This window comes from Apaloderma vittatum, unplaced genomic scaffold, assembly GCF_000703405.1.
Source record: "Apaloderma vittatum isolate BGI_N311 unplaced genomic scaffold, ASM70340v1 scaffold14537, whole genome shotgun sequence".
Taxonomy (NCBI): Eukaryota; Metazoa; Chordata; class Aves; order Trogoniformes; family Trogonidae; genus Apaloderma; species Apaloderma vittatum.
This window is the reverse complement of record NW_009727929.1, coordinates 18,843-35,887: the sequence shown is the minus strand read 5'-3', so window position 1 is coordinate 35,887 and position 17,045 is coordinate 18,843. Positions and strand designations below refer to the sequence as shown.

At 42.8% G+C, this 17,045-nt stretch overlaps 1 protein-coding gene across 1 annotated transcript in view; it reads right to left on the bottom strand.

Annotated features, from left to right (window-relative positions):
- Positions 1–5,400: 5,400 nt before the first annotated feature.
- KANK1 (KN motif and ankyrin repeat domains 1) overlaps positions 5,401–17,045 on the bottom strand; it is a 29,388-nt gene continuing 17,743 nt past the window's right edge. Inside the window, exons 5-10 of the mRNA XM_009873897.1 lie at positions 15,806–15,893; positions 12,833–13,052; positions 9,644–9,786; positions 8,955–9,155; positions 6,849–6,947; positions 5,401–6,239 (exon numbers count right to left, since the gene is read on the bottom strand). Of these exons, the coding sequence (XP_009872199.1) occupies positions 6,177–6,239; positions 6,849–6,947; positions 8,955–9,155; positions 9,644–9,786; positions 12,833–13,052; positions 15,806–15,893 (814 nt within the window). The 3' untranslated portion in view covers positions 5,401–6,176. The remainder of the gene's footprint in view (positions 6,240–6,848; positions 6,948–8,954; positions 9,156–9,643; positions 9,787–12,832; positions 13,053–15,805; positions 15,894–17,045) is intronic.

Genomic DNA, 17,045 nt, shown 5'->3' with positions numbered 1-17,045 from the left:
GTGGGGGGTCCTCCACAGGCTGCAGGTGGAAATCTACACCCTGTCACCTCCATGGGCTGCAAGGGGACAGCCTGCTTCACCATAATCCAGAGGACTCTCTGCTCCAGTGCCTGGAGCACATCCTCCCTCTCCCTCTTCACTGACTGACCTTAGTGTCTTTGCATACTCTCACTCCTCTCCTCTCTCTCTGCCAGATGTTGTGAGGTGCAGTTCTTTTTTCCTCTGTTTCTTAAAAATGTTTTCGCAGAAGATTTCCAATCCTACCCTCACTAACAGGCTCAGCCTTGGCCAGCGGCGGGGCCCACTTTTGTGGCGGACTGCCCTTACTCTGGGAGCTTGCTGGCATTGGCTCTGTCAGACCTAGAGGAAACTTCTAGCAGCTTCCTGCAGAAGCCACACCTACAGCCCCCCTGCCACTGAAATCTGGCCAGGCACAAACCCAACACGACTCTGCTTAAGAGTATAACAATGCCTGTATTTACTGTAGAGGTCTTTGAAGGACAGTTTTGTATAGCAAGAATTATTTAAAAAGCAATTTATCTTTGTTGGTGCTGGCTGTGTTGGCTAAGCAAACAGAAAATGCACAGATGTAGTGCCCAGTGAGAAGTGGCCAAGGGTGAAGACTGCCACTCACCCAGTGGCACAGAGTAAAGGAAAAAAAAATCACAGGGTAAAATGATGGAGAGAAGAAAAACAGTCCATCAAGCTTGTCTCCTGTGCTCCTCACCACCTGCTTCAAGAGCCCAGCCCATTCTCCTACAGCAAGTACCAACTGCCTGAAAGATCCTGTTTTCCCTGATCATCTCATTCCTGAGATCTCTTTGGGGATCATTCACGGGTTGGGTGTGCAGGCATGTGGGAACTATTATTAAGGAAGCATATTATTAAGGAGGCAGAACACTTAGAACAGAGGTTTTGAGGCACTGGATTCATTAATCATAATAAAGAACCATCTGATATACTGACCAACACATGGATACAGTCATAAGGCAGTACTAATTCCAGCATGATTTACTCACTGCTTTGTTTCAATTGCCTAAAAACCTGGCAGGAAAACAGATGTGCCATTTTACAAATAACTTTAAGAAGTTGTTACAATGATCTTTGCAAATACAATAAAAAACAATTTTGTTATAGTATTTCCTTGATAGTGTCTTATACAGTGGTACACAAATACTCTTGCAGGTATCATGCAGTTCTGCATCTCCTTTACAGCATTTTGGTGTCCAGTGATTCTTATTGAGAAGAGACGATGTACTAATATGTCAGACGGTACCAACCAAGTTTCCAGCTGAAATATGAAACAAACCTGAATCTGGGTACCCCTATTCTTTAATCTGATTGTGGCCATTTCTAAGAGTGTTTAACGCAAAATTTTCCTTTTGTGTTTTCCAACATCACTCCTTGACTTCCTACCTCTATCCCTCACCGTAAGGCTTTCAGAAGCAGGCCCAAGCATTGCCATGTGAACCGAACATTGGAAAGCATCTCTTTTCAGCAAGGAAATGCTTGTAGTTGAGCTTTCAGTTAGATGGACCAGGAGAGCAGGAAGACATGAAGTTTACAGACCTGCATGCAGACAGAGAGCCCAGGGAAGAGGGCTGCTCACAGCTGAGGTAAGAACTTAGTGCTGTTTGGGCCAGATCTGCTGCTGCCTTTCAAAGCCCGGAGGATATCTGTAGCCTTTGAGCTGCTTCCATCCCAGCAAACAGAGCCAGTCCTTTGTATTGGTGATGAACACCAAGGCTTGCATTATTCACACCATGGCTGAACAGGACCCAGAGAACCCAGACCTCTCAGCCAAAAGTATGAGACACCGGGAGAAACGGGCATAAAAGCTATTTCTAGAATAACTTCTGTTCTTCCAGCTGTATCAAGATAAAACTTTGGAAAATATGCCTTGCAAAAATGCCTTCTTCATGCATTGCATTTAGTTCAGTATTGTGCTGGCTGATTTCCATAATTTTAAAACTCAGTGCCTTGCCTCTTATCTCTTAATGTGATTGCAAGTGGCAGCTTCACTTAATGTATGACAGTATAACTGGAAAAAGACAGTGATGTATTTTACAGCCTTGGAAAAGTGCCAGAGCTTTTATATATTCACTGACAGAGTTCAAAGGTGATGACAATATCATGCTTGGATATACTCAAAGTCAATCATCATCTCATCTGAACTGAAAAACAAATGCGAGGGAGAATGTGTAGGGGGAGCTCAGTTCAGAGCTGGTATGTGTGGTAAACCCTTTAACCCCAGAACCTGTGATAAATGCTACCCAGCATTAGCAGGTGGAATTCAACTTGGCTTGCAGAGGGCATCGGTGAACACAAGTGCTTTTGGGAACCTCTAAACTATTTCCTGTGGAAGGCGCTGACATCCGCAGCCTGAACTGCTTCAGGTGTCAACCTCTTGGAAACAGGATGGGCATCCAAGAGAACAAAATGCTAAGGGAAGTAGTTATTATTTCTTTTTACTTCTTCCTTGCTGCCCCCACCTTCTTTTTAAGTGCTCAATCCATTAAGTCTTCCTTATAGGATTTTAGGCCATAAATTACAAGTTCTGACTGTTTTTGGCAATCTTCTTGACATGGCATACCACAATGGCATACTTCACTGTACAGCTAAAATGGGGCACTTTGCTTTACAAGGTATTTTAACCCAAGACAAGGAGCTTTTGGGCAGAAACTGAACACCACACAGAAATGCAGAGTCCATAGCCTCATCTAACATTTTCTACAGCTTTAGGAAGCCAGTTCTGGGTCAGCCCTTTTGTTTACCAGGAAAATAGCACCTAAATAAATCCAGGAGCTCTGAGTTGCATAACCTGACTTCTGCATGCTGTTGGACAGGTCAGATTCCTCCCTAAACTTCTGACAGTCAAGGTCATTAGAATGCAATCATATAGAAAATTTTAACCCCTTCAACCCTTAATTCGCAACAGAGGAGAGGGACAAAAAGGGAAAAAATGAATATTTATTTATATATTCCTCTTCCTATGCTTATTTCCAGCTTAAAAAAAAAGTGTTAAGGTACGTTTGGCTCACCCTGTGTCATTAGACACCTAAACCACTGGACCACTTTTTCTACACCTTTCTATGATAGTTGTGCACTTAGGACTTCCACTGATTTGTGTAGGGAGAGGCAGGGTCCTGTGCTGACACAGTAAATAGCGGTCATGGCCCTCTGTTCTGCAAAGCTAAATTCATAGGTGTGTCAAATATTTTTTTAGCCTCAGGCTTCAGTATGTATGAACACACTTGTGTGCAAATAAAGCACAGTAGGAAGGTAGTGGTGCAGCAACAAAGATCATTGTTAAAAAAAACGTTTGGGGAGCAAAGATCTATAGGTCATATTACTAACTAAGGTATCCTACAGCAAAACAGTGGGCCTAATGAAGAGGACATAATCAGAGGGCTCAGCATAGTCTTTAACAGAGTCAGTCTTTGGAGCCCGAATCTAGGCTTTAAAGCTCCTGTCATAAAATCACAGAATATCTCAAGTTGGATGGGACCCATAAGGATCATCAAGTACAACTCCCTGCTCCTCACTGGACTACTTAAAACCACTACCATGCAATATAATCCACAGTCAAAAGTATAATTACTAACTTCCTTAAGAAAGCACAACTACTCTTTTTAGTCAAACCAGTGCTAAATAAGAATTATACTTTTGGTAAAACTCAAAGTAGAAACATGTCCCTGGTCCAAATTCTCTCCTGGCAATATAATGTGTCTCCAACAGAGAAGAATTTAATCCATTAGATACAAGCAAGCATGTATAAACAATTGAGCTGGACTTCCCATAAAATTAGAACAAGTTCTGGAGAAAGATGAAAGCAGTCATCCTTCTCCTCCACTTCATCAGCTTGATTTGTTTAACACCAGCACTGAGGGTGTGTTTTAAACTCACAGAGACAAGAAACAATCTTGACTTTGCGTTCCAGACAGTTGTCCTAACTGTGGCAAGAGGTAGCAAATTAACAGTTCTGAAAATGTGACAAAAGCCACTGTTGCCATGCCCAAGGCAGGGAGATCCAACTTGTACTAATTCTGTTTAAGGGGAAGCTCACCTGACTCTTAAGGGAATGAGGAGTTTGTTGGGAAGCCAGTGCTAGTATCATGTACTTTGTGTGACCAAGTCTGGGGTAAAAACGTGGATGCACATGAGCACGACTGGCAAAACAAAAGGCATTTTTTTCTGTTTAATTTTTTTACAGCTGCTGCTCTTGTTTGCCTTCTGTCTGGTAGGCCTTATTTTCACAGTGATTTGGCGAGTTGGTGACATACCTCTTTAACTGGCAGGTAGGAACCAGGCAAGACAGCATCCACACAAAATCAGATGCCAAGTGAAGTGGTAGAAGAAAAGCTGGTCAAACAGGGGTGCCATAGTAAAAACTGACTGACCTTAAGGTGGGGTGGAGCCTTGTTTGGAACTGGTATGTTAAGCCATGTTCCTCCCACAGCAGAGAGACTTCACCTGCCCTTTGCCCAGAAGACACTCCCAAGCACTGGAGTACCAGCCCTGCACTGGTATCATGCAGTACCTGCAGAGCTGGACCAGGCCAGCTCTGACAGAGATCACAGAAACTTCATGCTGTCCAGGCCACCACATCCATGTAGGTCAAGTGGTATGAGGATGGGTCCCTATTTCCGAGGGACTACATAGGAAAAGCTGTTTGTTGAAGACTTATGGAGGGAAGAAGGAAGGACACAGAAGAACAGAATTGTTTAGGTCCTTTGAAGGAAGGCATTGAGATGCGTTTCTCTGTTTCATCAGGTAGGTCTGAACTGACAAGCTTAGGATATCCTCCAATGCTATCTAAAAAGCATTCCCTTTACCAAACTGCCAGGACTGTTTGGAAGATAAAGCTCAAAGGCTTTTATTTCAGCTGGCAACTACTTTGCAGTTGAAGCAAACCAGTTTTACACCATCCTTTGGTGCCTCCCCGCGATGCTTCAAGTGGCTGAGAGAGAGAGGCCACTTCTCTCCTGAAGAGCAAAACGTCCAACCTTTGCAGGATGTACAAGACCAGGGAAGGCAGATGATCTTGGTCAAAGCTTTTTACTTTGCCGGTCAACAAGAAAAGTATTTAGGCACTGATGCTGTTTGCCTCAGCAGCCCCCAAGGGTTCAGCTATCCCGTCCTCCCTGCCTTGATTTACCAATCCGGCCTGTTTGGCTGCTGCAGCTGTAATCTGCAGCACTTCTGGATGATGACAAATCACATGTAAAACAGGAGAGGAGTGAAACAGCATAATGAAATTTTATTCTGAAAATATGGCAAGAGTCTAAGGCACTTCAAACATTTCAATACATATGACTAAAGTGAATGTGACAAGGTAATAGCATTCCATAAATATGCACCAAGAACTACGTTCAGTTCCACTCAAGGGGGCTATACAACTGGTACCTCTAATTGTACTCTCCAATAAACATGTATGGAACTTACAGACTGACATAGTTAATAAAAATATGGTAACAGGACATGTAATTCTTCATGTAGTTTTTAATTATTGAGGAATATAAAATGTTGAAAATACTGTGCGAGTTAATTTTATAGATACTAGTATCTTTCATATAAAAAATTATACATTATCCCCAATTAGCAACAACTTATTTAGTGAACTTCTGACCTGACAAGAGGCTCTATCCCCAATACCTACCCACTCACCCACCAGCTCAAGATCCAAGGAGCTGACTATATAAGCAACTGCAAATTCTGAATTTTAAAATAATTAAAAACATCAAAATCACATTGGAATGAAATTTATGAAACTGTTACTGTGATAAACTCTAGGCATAGTAAATACAAGTATGTTTTAGAATGATTAAAAACAAGCCACCAGGACTCCCCTGCATGGATAGTTTTAGAGGTCTTAGGCTGCACATAACATAAGGAAGGATAACCTATAGCAAAGTAAAACAGGATTTATGTAACTGTACGGAAATATGAGTAAGTGAACAAAAGAACAGTTCTGACTAAGGTTCTCAGCTGAGCACTACTTAATTACATGCTTGCTTCAAGTTTACAGTTTTCTATCTTTAGCACTAGATCTCTGCTTTCACTTTGCTGGTGAGTTCAGGCACAAGACAATTACATTCAGTATCTGTCTCAGTAAAATAGTAACAATTTAGCAGCTTAAAGATGGCATAGAGCTTTTTACAGATATTCATGCACTACTACTCAAATGTGGTTCTGTGGGTGGGACCAGGAGATGTCCTTCTGCTAAGTCGGGGAGTGCCCTAGAAAAGAGGAAAAAAAACAATTAATGGAAGTGAAATTACTCCAGCCAGCTGAATGAGAACACAGCATTCACAAGTGCTCTGTTCAGTCCCTTGCCTTTAATTGCACAGATTAATTTTTCCTTTTTCTTTTTTTTTTTTTTTCATTTTAGGAAGAACAGTGCCAGCTATCATACATTCTACTAGCTGAGAGGGCATACTGTTTCGACAGTGAAACAATTAGCAGTAGTTTTTTTCAGGAGAGAGTCAGGGCTCAGAGACCAGGTGGATAGTTGCCAGAACTAGGACACTCCCAACAACCAGGTCAATAATTATTATTGCAATGATGCCACAGAACCTCTGCATGCTAGCCCAACTCAGTGAACTCTGCTAGTGAGCTATGTGCACCCCCAGAAAAAAATGGAGGAGGAAAGCGTATCCTTCAGCCACGGTTCACCCTTCTGCTGTCAACCTAGATTTAAAAATGTACATTCCACTTAGCAGGACAAAAATTATCCTGTGAATAAATTTGAAACTTAATGCACTGTACTGCTGTACAGCTGTTTATGTTTTATTATTAGTTCAGGAGCAGCAAGTTAAAACATAAACTGTAGGAGGTTGTGTACTAACCGGTGACTGCGTTTTGGAAAAGTTGACATGAGCATAAAGAAGAACTGCTATATCCTTATGTCCAGCTTCCAGAGCTATTGAAAGTGCTGTGCTGCCATCCTGACAGAAGAAAAAAATATGAGAATTAATGCTTGTGTATATTAACAGATGTCTTAAAAGTCCCATCAGCCCAGAAAGAAGGGAAGTTATGAATTGGAGGCCCTATTGCTCGTACAGGTAGGTCACCTCAGTTTCTCAGAAGGTATTACTGCTTTGAGAAATCATAGTTGCTGAGGCTCCTAGAAGCAGAATGCTTTTGCAGAAAGGGTAATTTATTGACTTAGTGTTTTCCTTTTAGATCACGTTTAGACCAGGAAAAAGTAGGTGTCAGACAACCTGTTATGTGAACCTCTGAGCTGTCAGACGGGCACACTTGTATGAAGCTCCCACACCCCAAACTCTGCCTTCTTTGCTTTCTTCCCTTTCTGAAATTGGTGTCTCACATAGTTACAAGCCCCTGCTCTCCGATGGTGTTCACATTACAAGACGGGCAACTACAGCCTCAGCGTATATCTCACAGCAGCTTGCTGGTCCACTGACTGGCTTTTGGCTCTTGTGCACAGAAGCTTCCACAATAATGCCGGTATTTGAAATGTCCTCTCATAGCAATGACCTCTTACGCTGGTTTTCCAGCCACTGCTGTAGCACTGGTATGGGAGAGGCTGGCACCAGTTTAAGGAAACTGCAAACCCTTTTTTCCAGCATGGGACACAACGGACAGCATCCAAGTGAGACTACAGAGAACGATTTTATATAAATCTAATTGTCCTCGGCAGACAGGGAGCCGGAAGGGCTGTTCACTACAGTGCAACAATGCACTACAAATGCACAACAAGTACTCCACAGTCAACATCAGGAAAAGCCAATTTCTTAAAAAGAGATGCTGAATCACTGTCAGAGTGGAACACATCAGTAGGATGCAGCGCAGCTTACTACTGATCATGCTGACTGGAAAAGCATCACTGTGTCATATAGAATAGCTACAGGAATGCTAAAAATCTCATAATCTCACAGAACAGAAAAACCTGTTATAAAATGAATAAGCAGCAGACAAGCTGTGCTTGGGAAACAGTATCAGACTGCCTACAGGAATAGTTAAGTGTTATGTCCCCATAAAGACTTTGACTATTAACTTGGTGATTAGTAGCACTAACAGCACCCAGTAGTAGTAAATGAGACTGTCCCCATAAGTGTTTGTTATGCTGAGGCCTTCTTATGTTTTCCCCTCAGACCAGCTGTTACATACTACTGGCACCATCAGGCAACTGAGCCGGCTTCTGCAGCAGGTGAGTGAAATGAATAGAAATAACGTCTCTGCCCCTCTGCAACAGCTTCAACACGTAACCACCTGCTGCCCTCCCAAATCCAGGCTCCATTTCAGTGGTCCATGGGTAAAGAAATAGGAAGAATGGAAATGTACCCAAGGAGTGATGTCGTTCACAAGAATACAGTACTGGCAAGAAAACAGCTAAGTCAACATTTTCAAGCTTGGAAGGCTACAGGTCAAATTGTCTGCTGACAGCATAGGCTGCAGTGATCCTTGCAAACAAGAAATATGCCAAATGTCTCACTTGGCACTGAAGTCACAGCCTGTTTCTGTTTGTCCTCAGGACAATGTAGGTTCACGAGGGAGATCAAACTTGTACTCTCCCAGGTTATGGTGCAGATACAGAAAAGCAACACAGCAAGAATTTCATGTCACCAGGTAAGGTCCTAACTGAACAGTGGAAGACTGCTGGGAAATGGGGAAGGAATGTGGGAAGGGAAAATGCTCTACCATGAGCTAGCAAATATTTTTTCTGTCTCAGCCACTGTACACCTATGCCTAACCATAAAAACTGCTACTGGGTAAGTCTGTCTGAAAAGCAAAGATACTAGCCAAACAATCAGAGCACTTGCTACCACTAAGCAGAGGATTCATGTAGTTTGTGCTTTGGTGCCATGAGTCAGAGATTCACCTGAGTAGATCTCAGCAGCTCTCCAATGCATCAAAGAAAAAAAGAATTAGAAGACTATTCCAGAGTGGACAAGGTATCTGATGAAGCACTATCTGGAAAAGCAACTCACATTGTCCTCCAGGGTCCCATTGCACCCAGGCTGAGCCAGCAGAAGTTTGACAATCTCAACATGTCCGTGTTCACTAGCACACATCAGAGCTGTAGAGCCCTCGTCATCCTGGATATTGACGTCTGCGCCACAGGCCAGTAAAGCTTTAACCATGTCTATCCTCCCATGACTCACAGCTAGCATCAGTGCGGTTTGACCAGCCTGCATGGAGACAAGAAGAAAACCCAAATAACTACACAGAGCATGCACGCTTACTTTTCTGGCATTGTGCTTCTTCTGGGAGAAAAAAAAAAAAAGGATTGTTATTTTATATAGCACTCTCAAGGCTCTGCTTGCCATTATTTAAATACCTTTTATGTATAATATATCGCACATACCTGTTTATTAAATTAATGGAAGACATAGGATCTAGTTCCAGACATCTGGAGTTCCTTGGAAGGAGCTAAATGGTGCAGAATTTGTAAATGTCTCCCAAAATTCAGTAATAATTTTTTCATAAAATATTTAATCTTGATTTTTAGAAGAGAACCAGACCTGAGGCTCCAATGCTTTTCCACAGGTCCAGCTCATAAACAGCATTCAAAAGCATACACACAAACACCAAAAACCACAGAGGGTTAAAGTCAAGGAATGCAAAATCTGAACCAATGCAGCCAGGATGGGAGCATGGAAGGAACCATTTGACTGACCTGGCTGGCTTTAGCATTCACATCCCCACAGCTGAACAGTTCCTCCACTATCCTCATGTCCTTCTCTGCTTCCACAGCTGCAAGTGCAGCAAGCATGATCGGGGTATAGCCGGCCTTGTTCTGATGATTTACGTTACAGACATCTGCAGAGGGATGAGATAATTTCTTTGGAAAGCAGGAACCCAAAAAGCAGCAATTGTGCTAATGAACTGAATAAACTGTTAGTAGAGCAGCCTATAAAAAGAACTGGCAGCAATTGCTCTCATAATGGAAGCAATTCAAGAGAAAGTGGAGATGAAAAAAAAATAAACAGGGGTGCTCTTGAGTCTGAGAAAGAAAGGGATTCTCTTCAACTATGCATGCAACAAAAGATATAGCACAAAGCCACTTCATATGTCATCATTTAGGGTTTTCTTTGTGCACTTTTTTACTTCTGTAAAAGCCAGTGGTCAGAAATTTGATGTGACCATTGGGGTCGTGGGTCCAAACCCCAGAAACACCATCAGGACAGTCTGCAACCTCCTCTCCTGAGGCAGTAACCGCACCGCAAAACAAAGAACAGCCAAGCAACATGGTCAGTGAAAAAGCTGTTCCTCCTCAGTGCACACACTTTCCTGTAATTGGTTATTTTATTTTCCTGTAATTGTTATTTTAAAGACCTGGAAGTGTACTTTGACGTACTTCGGACCTGCAGAAAAAACTCTTTCAATTAAAGACTGTTTGCAGCTCTACAGAGAATTTGACTGTGAACAAAAGTGCTCTAGGACCGAACACAGTCAAGTCTTCTGACTAGTGCCAGCACCTGACAAGAGTTCTCCTTTTCATTAAGTCTAACCTCCAGTCTGTTTCTGTTACTAAAATTCTGCAGAAATATAGCTGTTTAGCTTACCAGACAGCAAGGCTTTCAGTGCGCTCACTGTATTAGAAAGCAGAGACTCAAGACTTACATAAACAATACCTTTAGATTTGGGGTTAAATTGTACCACAGATATCTTAACAAGCAAAAATGGTGCAGAAATTCTTTGGACTTGTCAAGGGTTAAGGCTGGGCTGGCCACTAAAGAAATGACAGATGCTTTCTAACCCCTCTCCCTCCTCAAAGGGGAAGGGAAAGGCAATAATGCAGAGAGACTTATAGACTGAAAAAGAAAACAGCTTTAATAAACAATAATAGTACTAATAAGGAAATAATTAAAATAACAAACTACATACAAATATATACAAAATTGGTATGAAACCCAGCATGCCACCCTGACAGCAATCCTCACTGATGCTGCAGAGCCGGTACTGGGGAAACCCCAGGCTCAGCAGCAGAGGGGAGCTGGATACGGCAGCTGGGTTTGGGAAATCAGGATCGGGATCAAGGCAGAAGAATGGACAGAGTCCTCCTTGCATGCCAGCCACTGAAGAAGAGAGCTTATCGCCCGTGATTCCTCAGCTTTATACTGAGTATGACGTATATGGAAGGGGACACTCTGCTGGGCAGGTTTGGGTCACCTGTCCTGTCTGCTCCTCCCCCTTTACTTTATGGCATCCTGACATCATACACAAGACTCAGCAGGTAACTTGGTTTCTATAGGAGCAAGTATAAGCAAGAGCCTTTCTGCATACCAATCCTTAGTAGTACCTATAAACATCAGTTTGTTATCACTTCTAGTCGCAAGCACCATCTGCAAAAACAAGCTGTTAGCTTGAGAAAGTGCTATCTCTTCTTAGAAGAGACTGAGCTGAAAAGTAAGATCAGTAAACAGAATTAGCTTCTGTTTTAGCTCAAACCACGACAAGCTTTATTGCTCAAAATGTTTCTTTTTCTTTTTTATTCTAAGGGAAAAGAACATTCCAGAAGGAATACAAATGTAGGTGTAAGAAAATGCACATTTTATTCACCTTCCGTAGACATCACCTGTGCTACCTTATAACCAGTAGCCCAATCTTACTTTTAGAAGTCACTTCTGGGAAGCCACAGAACATGAGACTCTGCTATCCGCATTGCTTCATGAGTAATGAATAATTACTGGAGAAGATGCTTTCCTACCCTGACTTCAGCAAAGGTATGTTTTCTGAGGTCACGTTTCAGCTCTTTTTCTACATGGCTAATGAGCAGAGCTGTTTTCCTACTTGTCCTCTTGGCAAAACTGCACAGTGATACAGAGGAGTCTCTTGTCTCATCTGTTCTTCCCACCAAACACACAGATACAGAGTCCTTACAACAAGAATCTGCCTGTGATATAATCACCCTGCAAAGTTCACTCTACAGTGACCATTATAGACACAGCCCAGAGGAAGACTGCTGAAACCTGAAGGAATTTGCCTGTTCATTCAAGTATTTCCCAAGTGCTGCCAGGTGCAGTGTGTTCCACACACCTGGCACTTGTCATGGGTGCTGGACTTTACAGTCAAAACCTGCTGTGTTCACAGGAATACACCACCTGCTGTAAACTACAGGAGTCCCGACTTCCAGCAACAGATGAGCATGCTGACGCTACCCTGCGACACCCAGGGAAGCGGAGGGGCAGTTTCCTCCCACCCATGCGGCACTGCCAGCCTGACATTTCACTGTGCTCCTGACATTCCTTACATTCCCCTGCCATGACTCACTCTTCCCAACAGGCTGCCTTCAGACAGGACCAGAGAATTCAAAGAGCTCCGTTTCCTGCAGAGGAAGTCTCTGCACGTGTGACAGATGTGCTGAAATCTGTATCATTAATATCTTTGTCGAGGTGGCAGCTAGAAAAAACTTCTGTACTGTTCTAGTAAGATAAAGATAGACTAGTCTGAATCTTTAACATGGATGTTCATACCTGAATGCATCTTCCCTCACCAGCATCCTACCTTCGGCTGAGCAGGGGCTACACTGCCTCCAGAAAAAACTGCTGGAGGCTGGTGCTGCTGAACTTGGACTACAGTCCAAGAATCACGGATCTACTTATCTGCTCCAAACACTGGCCAATTCTGCATATAATTTACTTGAGTATTTTTGTAACTTCTTCAACAGCCATCACCATCACCTCCAGAGCTAGCACTAGCAACACTGACTCTAGACACCTAAGTGAGTCACCATGTAATTGTTAAGAGCTAAAACAGCTGTTGGAGGAAGTCAATACTTGACCTCTTGCTCATAAAAATTTCACCCATAAGGACTGCAAAACCCAAAAGTAATTAAAACAAAATATGCAAAAAGTCAACCTACTTGCATCCAGGAGAAGCTTCACAATTTCAAAGTTAGAATGTGAGACACTGTAATGCAGAGCTGTGTTTCCATTTCCATCTGCCATATTGATGATATGTCTGAGGACAGCAGGAGAAATCTCTTCAAAAGCAGTTATGTAGTCACCAACCATTTCAGGGACAGCTGACTTCTGACTTGAGACACGAAACCACTCATGCTGGATAGTATTTAAACAAAACCTCTGCCAAAACCAAGACAGAAAAATTTACATATGGGCAATCTATTTAAAGCGTTTTCCATCCCACAAGTCATCAATGCAGGAGGTCAATCCTTTTTTAGTCAAATGTGGAAAGAAAGCTCACAAACAAGATGTACCGGCTGAAGCTTCTTCCCCTCTGACTAAACCCATCTTTAAACACCGACTGTTTAACTCCTCTCATTTCACCTAATTTTCAGGAGTCATTCAACTCCTGAGAACACAGAATTTTAGGACGAGATTACTCACAGAATTAATGGGTTGGAGCAATCACTTCCACGAAATACTTAACTAAATTTATAAATCACTGATGAATGCAAGACTAAGAGCAGTGGGAAATGCACATTTCTCAGGAACTTAAAAACAACAGCATGCTAAACAAATTAGGCCAAATCCCAAGGCATGAATTATCAAATGCACAAAGTATAGGAGAACTGGCTGGACAGCAGTTCTGCAGGAGAAGAGCTGGGCATTACAGAAGATCACAAGCTGAATCTGACTCAACAACATCACACGGCAACGGAAAAACGCAAATACTGCTTTGGAGTGAATGAACAGATTTACAGCTTGCATGGCTTGCAGTGCAGTCCCTTCTCTCTGTCTAGCACTGTGAAGGCAATAGCTGGACTACCTTGCCTGGTCCAATCACTGAATGACATGAAAGATTCGGTCAAAATGGTTTCAAAGGCAAGCAGCGAGAACCATCAGAGATCAGGGAAATCTGACCTACAGTACAGCGAGGAAGGACTAGAGGTGCTCTGCTGAAAGAACAGCTGGTGAAAGGGACCCCGTAACATTTTCGCAGTGCAAAAGGCTGTTGCAGTGAGAAAATAAAGAATGTGTTCTTCACCTGCAGGATGGACAGCTGCAGTAGTGAGGGACTTCAGCTGCAGGGAGAAGATGCAGGCTACACATTCAGGATAAACTTTCCTACTGGCATGGACTACGAGTGGAGGGGTAGAAGCTTCTTAGGCCAGGTAATGTCTGTTGGGAGCAACGTAGGTTGAGATCTCGCTGTGAGCCAAGGAGGCTCCTGCAGCCAATGCTCTGACTTTCTGAGACAATTTCTCTAACCTAGGAGGACCACCATGTTCTTCTCATAAGCCTCCACCTACAAGGTGGCAAGTAAGCTCAAGTAGACTTTTGCAGAGAAGACAGCAAGCTTCTCTAGCCTCTAGAGAAAACACAATGGACCTGTATCAGTAGTTTTAGAGCAGGGCCTTGTCTGGCAAATGGAGAATATGCTACACACATCAGTAGTATATATACATCTGGACTACATATACATATATATAGAAAATTCTGCATCAGCACAACTATAATAAAAACATACAAGGTCTAACCATTTGAGTTAAGACACCACGTACACTCTGAACATCCAGAGTTGAAAAAAAAAGTGGTCATAAAATGACACAATATAAATGTATTTTTTTATTTTAGGCACTGAATGCAAAATACCACTAAGAAATTATTTTTACAGTCGCAGCATCACACGCTTTATTAAGTAAATGGTACACTTTTTTTATTCAAGTAATCTATCACATCCCAAAAGGCAGCGTGCAGCTCTTTCTGTTGTAAACAGCAGCTACCACAGCTGAGTATGTTGGAAGAGACTGGGACAATTTATACAGATCCCTAGCTGTACTGACATTTACCCTTTTTGGACAAGACTTCTTTATCAGCAGACAGAGAACAAGAGCTGACTGGTTTGCAGTCGCCAGCTACAAAGCACCCCTTGTGCTGGCAAACAGTTTAGGCACAGGAAAGAAACATGTACATTCAAATTACACTTCCAAGGCAGAGATTATCACCTGGTTATGACATTTTTGACACTTTAAACTCCAACTGGGCCTGAAACATTTGTTGTTTCAATGCCTGAACCACTCCTGAAAGACTGATGCAGGATTAAAAACTACCAATCATAACTGCATTGAACAACCTTTCAAAACAGTCTCCGGACCACAAATGCCAGAACTGGACACAGATAATATTACTGTCCGTGTCTTACAGACAGTACCACTGTATTGAAGAATCTGCAGATGCTCTACAGTAGAGGAGACTGGCACTTAGTTTGTTGCCTTTTACATCACTGGACAAGTGCAACAAATGCAAAACTTAATTTCATATCACTGAACAGTGTTTCTTTGCTTTCAGATTACCCTCACAAAGTAACACAAGCAATTTCTTCATGAGGCATATAGGCAATTCCCATCCGAAGCAAATACAACCTTATTCTTGAGACTGAGTACTAACAATGATGAATCCTCCTTATTCCCTGCTGCACCGATAAAAGCTACCAGCACAGTGAGACAGAAACAGTATCCCTATGCTGAGAAGGATGCAGAGCACCTGCAGTTTCAGAACAGACTCTGAGTTTTTGTCATGGGAAGAAGCAGACTTCTCACACTACACAGTCTCTTAATGTGAGACCTGGGAGCTGCCCACAGCAGTGCTAAAGCAGCACTTGCAAAAATAACACGGGAATGCATGGATGTGTTGAAACTGCACTTTCATGTTACTATTTTTATATGTGTGCCTTGAGATGACAACACCCCAGCAAATAAGTACATGCTCTGGACAAAAGTCTCCTTAGAGAAGAAGCACTTTGTAACTCTTCCAGGACAGCTGCAATCCTCTTCTGCCTAGCCACTGCAGTGCTGGTCCTGCAAAACCAAATGTTATTCCTCCACTGAAGTTTTTCTTTTGCAGCTCAGAGAGTTTTGCCCTGCATCGCTTACCACATCTTTGTTGGTCAATGCCTTGGGGTCATCAATGTTGTTTCTCAGCAGGTGACAGGCAGAAAGCATCTTCTCACTCAGCTCATATCTGAGAGAGACACAAAATACACAACATGTGTCAATTTTTCTCTTGATGTTTCAGCGCAGAAACATTTACCTTCCTGAAAGACTTGTGGGAACGAGTATTTCCAGCCAAGTCATCAGCTGCTGCAACACAGATTCCACAGGGACTCCCCCCAAAGCAAGTGGAGCCATGGACCTCTGTTAAGAGGAAAAATGTGTTTCCCAGATGTATATGCAGAAGGAGTAGCGGAAACCGAGAGCAGGCGATGCACGACTTCTGTGCTTTAGACTTGGCAATCCTTCTAGTGGATATTCTCACCTACTGCTGTGTGACTGCAGAGCATATATTACACACTGTCATCTGAATGCTTGCTTAGCATAAGGAAATGCTGATAGTTGCGATGAAAACAGAGTTACCTGGTGGGAAAGGGCACAGGTAGCGTCTCTCTGCCAGCTCCCATTCACTGGAACCAGCATTTCTCATCTCATCCACTCTGGAAATTCACTCTTCTTCTCCAGTCCCCCTTCCCATGTTTTCACTTCTGCACCCTTTCCATCATAACTTTGAAAACTCAGGAAACAGCTGAAAATAAGAAGGCCCAGGCTATGGCCAACCATCTCTGCCTACAACTCACCACAGAGGATAATGGTGATTTTCCAGGAAAATTGTCCCAAAAAGCAGGAAGGCTAGCACACGCATTTGTGTAAGGTCGGCATTTTAGCCCTTCAGGTTTACAAGCCCGATGCTGGTGCTTTGAGAACAATGGAATGCTCCACCATCATGCACCACACTCAGTTTCACATTGCCATGTGTCCTGCCTCCTCCCCTCATAGAGTCATAGAATCACAGAATGTTCAGGGTTGGAAGGGACCTCTAGAGATCATCTAGTCCAACCCTCTCCCAGAGCAAGATCACTTAAGAGTAGGTCACACGAGAACACATCCAGGTCGGTTTTGAAAGTCTCCAGAGAAGGAGACTCTACAATCTCTCTGGGCAGCCTGTTCCAGTGGTCTGTCACCCTCACAGTAAAGAAATTTCTCGTCATGTTGAGGAGAAACATCGCGTCAAACGGCAATGTTAGGGCAGCCAGCTTGCAAAGAACATGCCCCTCAAGTATATGTGGCTATCTAAGCTGTCCTGCTGCTCCTCTTCACAATCACTACTTGCTACAAATGA